Raw genomic sequence first — 16518 nt, forward strand, 5'->3', positions numbered from 1 at the left:
ACTCACCCTGAGAAAAGAGTCCAGCACTCCATTCCCCATGTACTCCATCACTATCATCATGGTACTCCCTGCACGGACAGACAAGGAGCACTGCGTGAGTCCTGCCCGTTGCTCAGGCAGTTCTGACACTGCAGGCGTTAGAAATCCAGGTGCTAACCTGCAGCGTGGTCGGCCCGCGCTGCCTGGCTACTAAGGGAGACAAGGACTGTATCTGACAGTGAGCAGTGGGTCCGAGGCTTTCCTGTGGTTCCCACCTGGGAATCCACTGGACCCAGTATCAGATGCTCTGACACTGAACCACATCACAAAGGAGGACATCACTACTCAGTGAAAGCAAAAGCAACCAGCTCAGCCCAAGACTCAGGACAGAAATACTTCCTTACCTAATACAAAGGCTAGTTAAAATCAGCACACGTGCTCACGTTTCTTTGGATTTACATGAATATCCATTTAACTACAGCATCTGCAGACTAGTTCAGCGCACACACTCCCACGAGAGCTGCGAGCAGAGTCATCTGTTTTACTGACAGAATCTCACTTCAATTTACTTTTATTAAGAGTGCACAGTTTTGCTGCTAAGCCAGTCCTAGTACCTGGATTTATTAATCTAGCTGTAAGCATTTTATTAATCATCAGAATGCTAAAACAGCTAATACATAAGGAAACACCTGATTTCCAGAGTGCAACAGTATTGCACCTCCAGCACCAGTTCATCACTCCAAAGCAACAGTTTGAGCACGTTGCCTGCACAGGAACCTTCCTCCACTGCGCGTGGCTCAGGCTGCCTGGCGTCGTACAGACCGGGACCCCCTTACCTCTGGTGATGACCCCCTCCAGGCGGATGACGTTGGAGTGATCGAACTGGCCCATGGTGCATGCCTCTGCCAGGAAGGAACGCTGCTGCTTCTCCGAGCACCCTGCCCGCAGGGTCTGGATCGCCACCGGCAGCTCTCGCTTGCTGGGCAGTTTCAGGCATCCCCGGCAAATTTCTCCAAACTCTCCTGCGCAGCAGAGAGATGAGTTAAACAGCATCCGTGGCCGCGGCAGGACATCCCTCACAGCTCCCCTCTAGGGGATATTTTCTTTGCTTTGGGACCATAAAGTGCATTCCTTTGTGATGTGTCTTGCTGTGTAGACAAGCAAGATTTTCCCATCGTTAATCAGAGGATTTGCCAATCCATAAACTCAGAAACACGTGGAGCTGCAAGTTTCGCCCGCAGAGTCTGTTTTACCATCTTCCCCCACCTTTGCTGAACACATAACCCTTCACACAAGTTTAGCGTCAGCATGTGATACTAAAAACGTGTGATAATGCAATGCAATTACTCCTTCCTCTTCCTACACCTCTAAACCATTCTCTCCACGCTCTGCTCAAGTGCATATTGCGCTTTTTCCCATGAAAAGAAGATTAATGCCCAGCCACCAAGTTCATGCTCCCTGGGCCCGGCCCATTCTGCTTCCCAGCTCGGCACATGCAAGGTCTGCTTCTCATGGAGCAGAGCACGGCAGGGCCAGGAGGGTTTCTGCAGTCTTTAGGCAGAGCTTCCCACTCTGCACAGCCATGTGCTTGGCAACAGGAGCTACCAAATTCATAACATAAAAGGCCAATGTTGGCTTTACAGCAAAAAAATGTGTAGCTGTGAAAATCTTTATTGATTTGAAAGCCAGGTACTTGTTAGGTCAGCAGTAAGACAAATGCACTCCCAAAATCCTTATGTTTAAATGTATTCCTGACTAATTTCTTTCTAGATTTTTCAAACACCAATTTGCCTCTGAAAGGTATGTGGGAGCAGTCTCAGCTGCTCCACTCAGCAGCTACAAAGATAACCTCCTCTTCTCCTCCGTGTCCTCTTCCCTTCAACACTGTCCTTTAAGCTGGTGAGCAAGCCCTTCCCTCCTTCCCTTCCTCCACCTCTTCTTTTTCTGCAGCTGAATTTATCTTTAGGAAAAGAAACGACAAAGAGTAATCGTGTTTCTCATGTTCTGGCACACATTAGCGATTAAGGCTCTAGGGCCCAGTGAGGGAATTTTAATTTGCTTCTAAGTTTTAGGCAGTGAAGTTGATGAAAATCAATAAATCATTAAGTTCACATATTTATAAATAGTTTTCACGCTGCTGTCAAACTGCCCAGATGCAGATAATTGCTGATGCTTTCTGCTCCGTGCCTCACTCAGTTGGCTGTACTTAGTGCCTCGGAAAAACAAACGGGAATGCGAAATCAAGCTCCCGAACAAAATACTCACCCGCCCCACTCCCATCTCTCCGTTGCCAGCGTGTCCCCCCACCAAACATCAGCAAGAGCACAAGTCTGTGGCGCTGACCGTGCTGGAGGACAAGGAGCTGCCTTGGGAGATGCCGGCAAGGTGGGCAGAGCCCATGGACAGCAGCGGGAGGGCCACCACGCGGCCAGGCACCATGGCACGGGTAGGACCGCAGCAGCATCACAGCACCACCATGGCCCCGTGTGCCGGTGGCGAGAGGGGAGCGCTCTGGCTGGGACACGCACAGCCCACGGCACTGCCGCTGCCCCGTGGCACAGCCACCGCCGCAGAGGGGCCGGCGAGGAGGAACTTGCCTGTCCCAATGATCTTCTCAATTTTAATACTAGCATTATCCAGCTCTTTGGCGAAGAGGTGCACGGCCTGCATGGGGTCTTCGCAAGTGTCTGGGTCAATGTACGTCCTCCTGGTTGGTATTTTAACTGCAGGAAAGCAGGAAACGGACAAAGGGTGCGTGAGAAAGGCTCGGCAGAGCTCCTGCCCATCTGTCCCGGGAAACGCTCTCGCAGGTAATCCACCTCCAGGTCTGCTGGCAGGACTAACTCGCCACCTTTTTATAAGCAAAGCAAAAGACTTGGCTTTAAGGTTGCTAGGAAATTTCTTGTGGGATTAAACAAACGTAATTGCTCTGCTCCACTGCCACAACCCCGGGTTAAAGGAGAGCAGCTCCTTCACTCTAGTGCAGCTCACTCCCAGACTGAGCCTATATGTCACTCGTGCTAATCCTCAAGTATCCAAATCATCTCCATTCCTGAGACCTCCAGGAGAGATAATTATAATCATGAACAACAGCCATGTTCCAGGTCCCCTCGATTAGCAGCATGGGCAGCAAAATACCTCCCACAGGCAGCAACCATCTGCTGCACGGCGAGCGACCCTGCCGGGGAGCACGTCCAGGAGAACCACGCGGAACGAGCCTGACCTGTTTACAGCAGCCCCTGCAAAGCTCCGGAGGGGAAACAGCCGCCCACTTGCTGCAGCTTCCTCAAAACCCTAATTCACATTTCCTGAAAACAAACAGCCAAAACAATGGCCGAAGAACATGAGCTCGCCAGGCCCCTGCTAAAGCGCTGCCGCGTCTCCTCCCCCTGGGCCCGGCAAGGACGATGGCTGTTTTGCTTGGCCCGTCCAGGACCAGTGCACGGGCACACAGCAGAGCCCTGCTGTGACCACCAGACTGCTCCGGGAAGAGGTCACACCACACAAGGCTTCCCCTTCCACCCTGGCTCCATTTGTCTTCCCGAGACTGGGCAGCTGCTCTGCTCCCCTTGGCCTGCATGGAAAAGCTTCGGCAAACTCCCAAGGGCGGCTCAGCAGCACGAGGCTCTCCAAAGCCAGGTGAAATGGCCAGGCTGCATCCAAGAAGCATGCAGGGTCTGCTGCTCCGAAATGCTTTGGGGAGCAAAAAAGCATGTGTGCCCTTCATGGGCATATGCCGGGAATCAAATAAACTCATCAATCCTGACACCTGAGTTTCCTTTGACAACTGTTGTCTGTAAAATTATTGCTGCTCAATAATCAAGAGTGGCCCCAGAAAACAAAGCTGTATTCTCATGTAGCCATTCCTGAAACGCTGATGGAATAATTCATACAGCCTGTGGAAAGCTGAAAGCATTCCATCTCCTTTGGCGTGGCAGTGACCCCTGTGCGGGAAGGACGGACACTGGCTTATGAAGCTGTCAAGCCCGCCATCCCTAGAGAGCTTCAGTGTGCTGAGCTCTTGCTCTGGGATAATGTGGGATGACAACACTTCAAAAGCAAGAATTCAGGGCTGCTTTGTCGGGAGCTGGGTTATTAATAGCAATAAATACAGCGATCCACACACAGTTGTACCAGCCATGGTGGCCAGGCTTCACTTACAATGAAAGTAGAGCTCCTCGTCCCCGTCCTGGCTGGCTTTGCTGTACCCACACTGTCTGCAACGAGAAGGAACACGCACGCCATTGTCTGGGCAGCAGCCTCTCGCTGGGTATAAAAGCCTCAGGTGGCAGCGCTCAGGACCCACGGCACGAGGCCCAGCAGGCCGCGCAACCCAGGGCCCACGCTCAGAGCCAGCGCGGCCCCGTGCTCCCGACAGCCCCTGTTGCAGGGGCTTCGCTTCGGCCCTCCTCCCCTGCCCCAGCCCCAAACCTCCTCGGTCCCTGCCCCAGCTCCACTCACCTCCTCCAGACCATCACGCCGATCACCATGGACACCAGCACCGTCAGCCCTGCAATGGCCACCACCGCGATGATGAGGACGGGGTTCTGCTCGCTGGAGGCCACCGTCACTGCGGGAGGGAAGCAGAGGCGGTCGGCGACGCGGCCTGGGGCAGGCTCAAGGCACGGAGCAGCCCCTGCCGCTCCTCCCAGTGCTGGCGCGCGTCCTCCAGCAAGGCCGTGGGACAATTCACCCGCAGCACCCAGCTGTGTTTCACCGTCCTCACGACAATTCACATTCTGGTTCAGTTTTAAAAGCTCGAGCTGGTGCATCAGACCAACGTGCAGGGCAGCACTGCAGGTGCGGACGGAGCAACCCCAGCGCTGCCACGCCGGGCTCCTGCTTTTGTTAATCAGCGCTGAGGAAAGGTTCCTGTTTATCAGAGGGACATATTAAAATTTATGGCTTACAAATAGTTTTCCTTCATCACATTAATCCCTTCCCTTCCTGCTTTTGCAAACAGGGGTATTAGAAAGCTACGTTCTATATAAAATTTTTATTGGCTTCAATTCATTCTGAAAATGTCTTCTGTGTGGCAAATGGATGCAATTTAAAGCCCTGTTAAACACAATCTGTGAGAGTCGTACTGAGCCAGCCATCTCAGGGCTTTCATTCCTAGCCAGGGCAGGTTATTAAGCTGAAGCCCTACCATCTCTCCAAGCTCTCTTTTAGTCAGTGAAATAAGATGCTTCTGGACTATAGTTACAAGTGGAAACTGTGAAAAGGAAAAGCCCCGGCAAATAACACTGATGCTGGCTGACCTTATCCAGCCAAGCGGCTAACAAGCCAAGTGCCTCATCAGCCAGGATGGCAGCGGGGTAAGCGGTCATCTCCTACCTGGGGTGCACACCCAAGGCCAGCCGGACTCCCAGGCTGGCCTTGCCTCCTCTGCCGCAGCCCGTGCAGCCGGCCACCCCGTCTCTGCAGCACCCGCGGCAGGCTGCACAGCTTTGCAGACCCAGGCAGGATCGTGCCCTCAGTGGTTACGCCAGCAGGGACCGACACTCGCTCCCTTCCAGCATCTGTCGGGTGGCCCCAGGGAAAGGACCTGGCAAGATCCGTTCCAGCATCAACATCACGCCAAAGCAAAACAACCCCAGTCGCTCTGGCTCTGCTAAGCATTTTCTTGGGCAATCTCAAAGAGCAGAGACTCCGTTCCAGCCCCTATGCCAGAGAGGAGCCAGGGCCTGGCTGCCCTCACTGATGCTGCACTGAGAAGAATGAGGACAGACACCTCCAGGACAAGCTGACCAGCAGTAGCAACCTTGGTAAAATCAAATAGGAAAATGCAATTAAAAGCAAGTCCTGGGAAGTACCTGCTCTTAGACCCAGAGCGTCAGAACCAGAGGAACAGATGCTGCTCCACAAAACCAAGAGGATCTGGGGCAGGAGAAGCGAGCAGCAGCATCCCCGTGACTCAGCTCAAAGAGCCTCACGTCTGCAGGTGTGTGTGTAAGAGATGACGAGCCTTGCCAACACTTACACTCTGCCAGTGTCTCCACTTCAATACTAGGGCTGTAGTTTCCGTAGTCCGGCGAGGAAGATGTCCGGATTTGGAAAATATAGAGGGTGCCAGGCTTCAGGTTATTGACCGTCACGGCCGTTGATGTGGTTTTCACAGTTGAGTAACTTTGATCTCTCTGATCCTGTGAAATAATGAGATACCCGAGATCTAGCTGGACTGACAGCTGCGCCACGGAGCAGACACAGCACAGCTGTATCTTCACCTCTGGGTCCCATCAGGACAGTCTATTTAAACATAAAACCTTCAACAGAAAGAATACATTTACTAGATGTCTCATTAATAGAAATTACATGGAAAGGTCACATGAAATGGCAGATGGAGCCAGATGATGGGTTACGAAGACAGGCAGAGGACAGGGTGGGTGGTGGGGAGCAGCTGTGCCACCCCGCACGGCTCCTTTCCTCCTGCCTGCCCCTGTGCCGAGGCTTGGCTGCTGGCACCATCTGGCCCCTTCCCGCTCCCCTGCTACGGCTGCTCAAGCCCCGGAGTAAATACACATGTATTAGCACATGCTGAGTAACCAAAGTCAGCAGGTGCATTTGCCAACAGTCCCAGTCCCTGGGATTTTATTCCCTTGCCCAGCAACCTACAGATCCCTCTGCTTCAACGAAGGGACAGTGCGATGGGCAGCCCCCCTCCCGCTGCCAGAGGCGGTGAAGGCAGAGCAGGCTCTGCCCAGCCAGGCGGTCAATGGGACCGCTGGGCGTCTCATGCCACTTTCACGTGCCAGAGCAGCAAATCCCTGTGCCTCTGCTTCCCGTGGCTTGCAAAGCAAAACAAGCCCCAGCCCTCCCACCAGCTCCCGCAAAGCTTCCCAGGCTTCTGCACAGCTGCCATCAGAGATCATTTTCTCAGCCATGTCGGGTACTTCCGAACAAGTTCCCCAGCGAAGAGGCCAGTGCTGCCAGAGTCCTGGACCCGGATTATCTGAGGCCACTTTCCGCTGGGAGCGGGGCCAGGCTGTGTCCCCCTGCCTCAGCACCGGCCCCTCTCGGATCCCACACACGCGTGCTGCACCCTCGTTATCCTGGGGACCAGCCCCAACAAGCATCCCAGCCCCACGATCCGGTGAGCACAGCAGCAGCCGCGCATTGCACCACTGCCAGGGACGTCACTCAGAAATGTATTTTCCATTTGATACGCTTTTCCACTTGAATCTCCATAGTTAAAGTACAGCTTTAAAAGCAAAGATTAGGAACTAAGTTGATTTTCATGTCAGCATTGAGAGCCTCATTTCAGTGAATAATTGCTAAACTATAGTTTGAATTCCCTACCCGAGCAGGACGTTTCCTCATTTCGCATACCCTGAGTATCTTGCTGCTGCAGCCCATTTGCACAGGAATTACCATCTCGGGCTTCAGCGTTCGCCCTCACCCACAGATTCCTCCTTTCATATCTATCAGATGCTGAAAATCATATTAATATGAATCAGCTTCAAGGTAGCTTGTTTCTAAATACAGAACGCCAACATGTCACCTGCACAGTTTGCTTGACATGTAATCAGTTTCATAACGAGCCTGAGCACACGCAGATAAGGTAATTTGCGGAACTGTGTCATAAACTGCATTTATTTTGATTTACAGCATTGTCCCTGCTCTCTGCCCACCAGTATTTCTTCTAAACTTGTCAACTCACCACACCTGTCAAACAACAGCTATTTTTAAAATTAAGAGACTGTCATAAAAATGCTTGCTTGTGTCCCCTCTGGCGTGGAAGACCACTCTCAGCTCACCGAAGTCACAGGTTGGTGACACTCAGTCCTAAACCAGTGAGGACCACAAGGTCCAACACTTTCCCGGAGAGCAGGCTATGAGTATAGGTGTCATCTCGTCAAAGCCTACCTTCTCGTAGTACTTGACCTCGTACTCGGTGCCGTTGGTGGCTGGGAAACCCGGCTCCTGCCACGACAAGGAGACGCTCTTCTGCTCAACTTTATCCGTGCGGATGTCGGTGACAGGAGTCGGCGCTGAAAAAGCGGAGAGGAAAGCAGCGGGTGACCACAGTGCTGCCAGTGGCAGCGTGTCCCGCACCCTCCTTGCGGTCAGCAGCACCCAAACCCCCCACATCCGCTCGGCACAGCCTGGAGCAGAGCCCTGGGGACGCAGGAAGTGACACTGCGTGCCACCACGCTTTGCTTGCTTTGGTTCTGAACAGCCAAGTGCAACCAGGAGATGACACCTTTTATCTCTATCCTGACATCCATCTTGGCTGCGAGTCCCATGTCAGCACGAACACGTTCTGCTGTGGTTACTCCATTTCCACTTCGGCCCTGTAATATTGCAGTAAAAACTTTAAGAATTTAAACAGCTGAAGAGCACGCTTCTTTTGCAGATACCAGTTCCCTCTCTCTGAATCAGGATTGAAATAGGGCAAACTCCAAGCTGGCGATCATCCAACGGGAGACGATGGTAAAAATACAACAGCTTTGTAATCTGTGGGCAGCTAGTAACGCTCTGACCGAAAGCAAGCAAAAAAATCTGAAAGGTACCCTCTGCCCATGGTGCTGCGGAGGGGTCTGAGCACCGTTCAGACAGCTGGGAAGACAGGAGAGCTCCTGCCCTACCCGCTGCCGAGCACACGGGCTGTGGCCCAGGAGCTGGCTGTTTATTTCGAGTTAGCACATGCTTCACACTGAATCTTCCTCCCTGGCATGTGTGCTCCCGTTTAGTTCATCTCACTATGCAAGATGCACTTGCCAACTATTCCCATGTTAACCAGGTTTGGCTCCAAACGAGCTGACTTCTCCAGCACGCGGCAGGCAGCTCGCCATCCCCAGCTATCCGCAGGCTCTCCGCCCAGCGCTGATGCCTTTGCTGTTTGCAGCAGCAGAGGAAGGTCTGGCTGCGTTACCCTGCTGCGCTCATCGCCGCTTTCCCAGAGCCTCCTCCATGCCACCTCCTCCTCTGACCACCTTCTGCCTCCGAGCCGCACTCAGTGCCCGTACAGCTCCTGCAGCTGACAGGCAGCAGCACTGCCTGCACCGGGCTGCCCGACTGCGGGCAGCATCCCAGCAGCTCTTCCAAAAGCCTCTGCCTCCTGCGCCAGCAGAAAGCCAGCTGGACCTGTCAGACCGTCTGCAGCATCTCAGGAGCCAGCCAAGGACACGGCATCCCCCGACTGCCCAAAGCAAGGCAGCAGCAGCTCAGTGACGATGATCTGCCCCCAGCCAGGGTATTCACCAGCAAGAGCATGCTTGGGATGTGCTAGGACATCGGTGTCTTTGCTGCAGAGGATGCTGTTCAAGAAAGACACTAAATATTTTAGTAGGGAGAATAAACTTCGTACCTGGTACCTTGATAAAAGCTTCTATTGGAGCCCCTTGTTCTGCTTTGGGTTGATCAGAGAGAAAATGAGGATTGATTAGAAAAACTGACCTCCTCAGTGGCAGAACGTGCCAAGTAAGGTCTTCACAGCTGTCCTGGGGCAGTGCCACAAGCTGTCCTGGGTGGGGAGCAGAAAGTCTCCTTTCTGGATGAGGAGGAATGGGGAACGGCAGAACAGCCTCCGTAACCGGCTCTGAGCAGCCCAGCCTGCCCCAGGAGCTGACAACCTGGCTGCAGCTGGGTGGCACGGTCCCGGCACAAAGAAGGGTGGTCCCCGGGTCACCCCAGTAGGCACCAGGGGCCTGAGCACACCAGGGTGAAGGGGCTGCAGTGACTGATTCACCCGTTCACACCAGCAGCCCGGCAGCAGGCACAGGGAAAGCTGCAGGGAGAAATCGGCTGTTCCTAGCTTGTCCCGCTCCTCCATCAAATCAGGGCGCTTGCTGGACCCTGACTATCCCACAGAGACTCCTGTGGAGAGGAACAAGTCCCTGGAAAGTAAACTTAAGTATCTGTGAAATTTTGTATTTATTACTTAGCTCATTAATCTTTGCTGAAGAAAAAAGTCCTCCTGATGTTTTATTCATGATGATTTGCTCCTTGATTCCAAGTCCCTTCGGCTTCTGCTGAAAAAGCAGCACTCGTGTGCGGCAAAGGTTCCCTTCCTCTGCCAGAGACCTTCAACCCCACCAGTACCAGCAAGAAGCCCTGAGCCCTCCTGTGGCACTTGAAACGCCAGTGAGTGCGACCAAATTCGCACCAGTTTGGCACACTTCTACTGTGAGCCCTGCAAATTGCTCCTTATTTCCACTTCATCAGAGCCAGGTTTAGGCTGGCACAGGCTGTAATACGGCAATTGCTGTTGGGAAGGAGTGGTGACGTTTTTCACATGTAAGTGTTTCAACCAGATGAAAGAAAAAAGAAAACATAAAAAGAAATATTCTTCACCTCCTTCATCAGTCTTGCAACCACATAACTGTCCTCCATGCACAAACAGAAATGCACACGGGCACGCTCGCAGCTCTCATCGCTGGGATGGCGGGGTAATGCCCACAATGAGCCCGTGGCCTCTGCACGAGTGCATGTCACTGCATGTTTTACGAAACGACAAGTGACACAGGCAGCCCAGGCCAGCCTGATACTTAACTGGGGTTTTGTTCCTGTAAACTAAGTTAAGTGCTCCTTGCTGTTTTATATGCTTCTCATCAATAAAGTATCACACAGATGCCCTCCTGTATCTCTGAATCTAGCAAACAGACTGAAGAAACCTGAACAAGTGATCCTGACTGTTAACAAAGTCATTGGAAAAATCACAATCACTTAGTGACGGGCTGTAGAGCAGAACCCATGGTACATGCCAGAAATGCAGGCGCTAGCCTCAAACACGTTTAAAGGCATTAAAGAAAATCACACAGACTATAAAGCATTTCACACTGGGGAAAAAACGTGTTTCCCATCAATATTTTAAGCTCCCCTAACATTGCCTCTATTCTGAAAAAGCAAACATTAAATTATTCACCACTCTGCCTGATTTTATAAACTCCATTCCGTTGTATGTGGGTTTAGTCCTCTTAATTAACCGGTGTGCCAGCAGAAAAGGCATAAAACTAGGTGTGGGCACCTTCCCTCCACTGAAGGACCTGCTGCATCCAAAACCCGAAGGGGACCCTTAGAGAGGGACACCAGTGGGCGCTTAAAGATGGAGTTGAATCAGGAGTGCCTGCAGGTCCTTCCTTCCAAACCGGAGAAGCAGCCTCATCGCTTCCCGTGCAGCTCTCCCAGGTCCGGTTCTCGCTGCGTGGAGGACAAAGACCCCACGAGCGCAGACCCCCACCCCAGAGCTGGCTCGTCCTGTGGCCCCCCCACCCCTCCCGGCTGGGCCGGGCTGGTGTTGCCGTGCCAGCGGCAAGCGGGCACAGAGAAGTCTACATCGGAGGACTTAACTCAGCACAAACCGCTTCTCCACAGTCTCAGAAAGGAGAATGCATTTCGGCACTGGCTGCATTATTAATCTGCAACAGATTTAAAAGCCCTTTAAGATAGGAGCCGATCCCTGCCGGGAATATAAATGACATCGTCCCAGAGTGTACATTTACATAGCTAATGCAGCTCTACTCCTGCAGGTAAACAGCTCCGTTCTCTCCTCAAACACTTTTATTTAGTCCCATGCTGGGGCCAGATTAAAAAAAACCACAGTATTAATTTTGCCTCCCGCAGACTAAATAGCATCTTTTCTTTTCCCCTGCAAATACAATGAACAACTGCTAAATCCCTCTTGTGACTGCTGAAGGGGAAGGGCAGTGCAGAGGCTGCGCCCAGAGCTCTATTTAGAGGAGCAGGGATCTGACAGCTAAACAGGGCCTTGTTTCTTTGTTCAATTTTCCCTCTGAATCTACACATCTGCAGCCAGAGCTTCCCTGCTCCTGCAAATGACTTCCAAGACCGTCGCATCACAGCCACCACCAAGGAAGTCACCGCGACTTCAGGCGTCCCTGAGCTCTCCCTTTCTCCTGATCTCCGGCCCCATCCGGCACTTCTGTGATGGGCTTCCACGACGAGGGGCTCCAGGGCTGGAGACGGCACGCTCTGCAGAGCGGCTCCGCAAGCCGCCCGTGCCAGCCGTGGGTCTACATCCTGCCTGCACCGCTGCCCGCACCGGGTCCCCTCCCGTGCACAGCTCTCCTCGCAGCGGGGGGCTCTGCCCGAGAGGGGCGTTACAGGCAAACTACACGGAGAAGCCGCATCCCCAGGAGATGACCTTCTTTCCCTCTTCGCCGACAGGCGCGGGTTAATCATCGCTGTCGTTCTTGCCCCCAGTGCCGAAGCGAGAGGAACTGGGCACCTGCGGAAGGAGCAGCTCCAGCCCGGCACTGCCCCCGGGAGGGGACACCTTCGGCAGCAAGAGATTTAAGTGTGTCAAGAAACTTCCTGATCCTCAGCTGCTCAGCTAATTCTGAGCCACCATCTGTATCCGGAGACTTGACAGCTCGACAAGAGACATTGATTTTGAACAGATTACAAGATTAATTATGCCATATTCTTTATGCATATTTCAGTTCCTTCAGGAGCATGCAGTGTGGAGTAAGGGGTGGAGATTCCCATTCCCCCAGAAGAACAGCAGTCTTAAACAGACGAACGGCCAAGGCACGGGCTGCCAGCACTTCGCTCCCTACAGAGGCACTTGCTGCCCTTACTTGGCCTCTTGTCGCCAGGTCAGACCTGAAGCTCCGGGCAAGGAGGCAGCTCCTGAGCACCGGTCCCCTCACACCAGACAGGAGCCTCTGGAGGAACGGCTCGTTATTAGACCTCGTTAAGCTCACCCCTCCCCAGCTTGGATGCCGGCTCAGAAACAGCCTGAGCTCAGGAGACAGAAGATCTTCCCAGAGCTAAATCCATCCTTGAACAGCAAAGATCCTAATGAGGAATGACACCTCCGCTGAAGAGCAGTCTGCGGCACAGCATCCACCCAACGGATTCACAGGAATTATTATATGAAGGAAGAGAAAGCAACAACACACGCAAAAACATTTGATCAAGTGGTGGGAAAATTATTTATAACAAGATCAAAGTTTAATCTCTTCAGATGAAATTGTTGGCCAATTCCTGCCAAGAGGTACGTGAGGATCATCCGTCTCCATTAGCTGTGGCTTGGCAAAGGGTTTTCATGCAAATTAATAACGTTAACAGCACAGGAACGGACAAGGACACAACAAGCCAGAGCTGTTTTTCCTTTCGCACAGCTAACAACCGAGGAGGGATCAAACCCCCCGGGCCGGCCAGGGGCCCCGATCGCGCAGGCAGGCTGGGTGCTCGCTTCCCCTCACGCAGGGGAACAGGAATGCGAAACATAAAGTGGAAGGGGATGCTTACAGTAAGAAATTGTGTCACAGACTGGCACAGAAGAGAGAGATTAAATACAATTTTTTGTTTCCAAAGGATGCCCAGTATTAGAATTATCTATTTTAAGGCGGTTTTTTTGTGAATGGGCTGAAAACGTTGCTCTTTGAAGGTACTTTTTTGTGATTTGTAAATTCGAACTGCAGCAGGATCACAGAGCAGGCTCGTCCCTTTGGAGCCCAGGCTGTCACCACGCTCGCTGTCACCCAGCCATGAGCCAGCGCAGCGCCGTGGGACACAACGGGGCACAGGCTCCTCCAGCACAGCCAGCTCCTCGGCTTCCCTTGGGAGTGCCGCAGGTCGGTCTCCATCTCCCCCTCCTGCCTGTGCTGCCCACCACCGGAGCAAACCGAGAGGCATCGGGGCACTGCCACGGCGTCGGGCATGCAGAGCCTGAGGACGGTGCCCATGCCACTGCCAGACACCGCGTCCTCCCGGCAACAAAGCCGCAGAACCGGCCGCTGAGCAGACCCGTACACCCCAGAGGTGACACACGACTGTAAGACAGCGTGGGCAACTTTGTCTTGGTGCAACGGAGGCGAGGAACTGCTCGCCTTCAGTGGTCGCGTGTGCTAGGTGGCAGCCATACCTGCGAGGCCGGTGGAGACGTTGACCTCGGCGTACTGCTGCCCTGACAGCGGGCTGACGCCCGAGACGCCATTGACAGCCGCCACGCGGATGGTGTAGTTGACATGAGGCAGCAGGTTCACCAGGGTGACGGTCCGGTCCACGAGCCCTGTCTGCTGCGGCACGAAGCCCACGCCACTGCCGCACTGCTCACAGCGGCCCCGCAGAGACGCCGGGCACCGGCCGCACCACAGGCTGTAGGTCAGGTCGTTCCGGCCGCCCGCGTCGGCGGGGGCACTCCACTCCAAGATCAGTGACGACTGCCGCAGGCTGTAGACCAGGTTCCTCGGGGCAGAGGGTGGACCTGAAAGCAGAAGACTGTCTGTGCACAGATGCTGGGACAGCCGGGCACTGCCTGGGGAGAACGAACCCACGGGTCCTCTGGGAGCAGCAGCACAGGCACCGGCGGCGGAGCAAGAGAGCTCGGTCCCAGGCAGCCACAGCACGTGGGAGCGCAAGGGGACATGGACGCACTGATGCATGGCACGGACCCCAGACGCCGGAGGGACACGTCACACGCAGCAAGCCGCAGCTCACGCAGCATGCGAGAAGCACCCGGCCGGACCTGGCACCTCCCCGGGGTTCAGAGCCCCGCCGCTGGTCAGACACCGCCAGACACGCTCGCTCTCAGGCAAAGCGGGAGGGTTTTTCATCACCGTGCAGGCAGCTCTACAGCATCCATCACTGGAGTAGCTGGGGTCCAATCCAATTAACTAGAGGCCATTTAATTAAAATCTGTGAACTATATTGACTAAATGACTGTGCCCTAGCTTTACCAGAGTCTGCAAGCCCGACCGCACATCTGTCTCATCAGATTGCAGCCTCAGCCTGTGAGCTCCGTGGTGTAGGACCAGCCCCTCCATCCCCGCCCCACCGCGGCAGGACCCCCCAGGGACACGCGTGCCCAGGCGCAGTTCCCGTGAGCCAGCACACCGTGCTAGCAGGGGGGCAGCCTCGGAGAGCCTCCCGGGCACCCGCTGGGCTCTGCGCTGCGGGACAGACGCAGCGTCTGGATCCCCGTTCCCTCGCTTTACAAAGAGCCGCCATTCCGGTGAGACGTACGTGTGCAGGAGGCAGATGGTGGGTCTGATGGGGACCTGGAGTAGTTCTTCTGGCACGAACAGAACGTGGAGGCTTCCTCATGCGTGAAGCTGTGCTCAGGGCAAGGAGAGCAGAGAGGAAGACGGAGGGAAAGCTTGTAAAATCCAGGAAGGCAAGCTGAAAAGACAGACAGATGGAGTTATGGGAAGAACACCACAAGGTGAATTGGGGGACGCATTTGATGACTGCATTTCCCCCTTTCCTGGGACATCCTTCGCCTGCCACTGGCCAGTCAATATTACCCTTCAAGCTGCCTTCCCTGGGCACCCACGTGATCCTGGCACCGAGAGATGCGCCTTTGGTTTGGCCCAGAATGGACATTTGGGTGCTGCAGCTCTGTGCTAAATTCCAGGCTGAGGGACCCTTTGAAGGGGCTGGAGGAACGGTCAGGCATCAGCTGGAGCAATGTGTGAAGGGAGCAGGAGGTTCTGAGGGACATGGGGGGACGAGGTGGCTGCAGAAAGATGCAGGATATGGAAAACACATGGCTTAGGGTTTAGAGCCAAGTGAGCAGAGCAGAAATGACATGGGAGCCACAGCAAGACTCAACAACAACCCCAAAAGGGGAGGAATATTGAAAACGGAGAAGTTGGAGACCTCACCGGTCACCAGAGTTTCGTACAAACCCAAGCCACGCGGCCATGTCACCAGTAGCTACGTCTTTATCACCGGATTGTACAGCAGTCGCTGCAGGCAGCGAGGTATGTACTGAAGTTAAACAACAGAAGTTTGCTTTTATACGCCATCCGCAGGCTTCCCTTACCCTTTGAAAAGTACCTTTGATACACAAACAAGTAATTCACGTGCTGGTCAGGGCTTTGCTTGATCTTTACTACGAGCAGCGTGCAGCCTACAAGCAATACCCCTAGCAGGACACCCAAAAGCTAGTTCTGCATGAAAGACTTATTGGTTTACAAAAACAACAAAATAAGGCTGCAAAACTCCACGAAGCAGTTTGTAACAGTTTCAGTTTGACCCAAAAACATCTGAAAAGGAACCAGCCTGCAAACAAAGGTGTGTCTGTCACTGCTGGGTGCCCCGCACACACCTCCTGCCCGCCTGCGCAGTGGTCCCTCGGGTCGGCAGCCCCTCGCGCTGAGGGTGACCCCCAGCAGGGCCAGGAGTTTGTCTCAGCTGGATTTCAAGCCAAACAGCAGCACTCCTGTTTGGCTTGGCTGCTTCACCGTCTTGGTGTGATGCTGCTGTCTGCTGTCCCTTCATCAGCTCCCTGAATATTTAAACTTAATCACTTGTAAAGTTCCTAGATGAACAGCTCCACTAACGCAGTCCCCTCTCTTGTCATTTTTAAGGAGCTGGCTGCTGAGACTGTTCCTTTTAAAGCAGATTATTCCAGTGCACTCTGGTTCATTAATTTTTAGCATGATATAAAACTGGCAGCTACAGCTGTGATCTGAGGACAAAGCACTAGACATAGCACAGGGCAGAGAGGATCCTTCCCCGGGATGCTGAAAATGGGTGAACATTTAAGGGGAGGTTATTCCATCTACCGCAAGGTCTTTAGAAATTCAGCGCCCTGCAGTCACACGCGGGGAGGGACCGCAGCAT

At 53.6% G+C, this 16518-nt stretch overlaps 2 protein-coding genes across 2 annotated transcripts in view; one reads left to right on the plus strand and one right to left on the minus strand.

Annotated features, from left to right (window-relative positions):
* Nucleotides 1-16518, plus strand: part of UTP11 (UTP11 small subunit processome component) — a 261807-nt gene that overhangs the window by 84213 nt on the left and 161076 nt on the right. The window lies entirely within an intron of this gene.
* EPHA10 (EPH receptor A10) overlaps nt 1-16518 on the minus strand; it is a 43834-nt gene that overhangs the window by 8745 nt on the left and 18571 nt on the right. The window contains exons 4-12 of the mRNA XM_054802134.1: nt 14914-15069; nt 13814-14155; nt 7846-7970; nt 5963-6125; nt 4441-4549; nt 4141-4196; nt 2577-2702; nt 816-1001; nt 7-68 (exon numbers count right to left, since the gene is read on the minus strand). Of these exons, the coding sequence (XP_054658109.1) occupies nt 7-68; nt 816-1001; nt 2577-2702; nt 4141-4196; nt 4441-4549; nt 5963-6125; nt 7846-7970; nt 13814-14155; nt 14914-15069 (1325 nt within the window). The remainder of the gene's footprint in view (nt 1-6; nt 69-815; nt 1002-2576; nt 2703-4140; nt 4197-4440; nt 4550-5962; nt 6126-7845; nt 7971-13813; nt 14156-14913; nt 15070-16518) is intronic.

The sequence above is a fragment of the Grus americana genome, chromosome 23 (genome assembly GCF_028858705.1).
Source record: "Grus americana isolate bGruAme1 chromosome 23, bGruAme1.mat, whole genome shotgun sequence".
NCBI lineage: Eukaryota > Metazoa > Chordata > Aves > Gruiformes > Gruidae > Grus > Grus americana.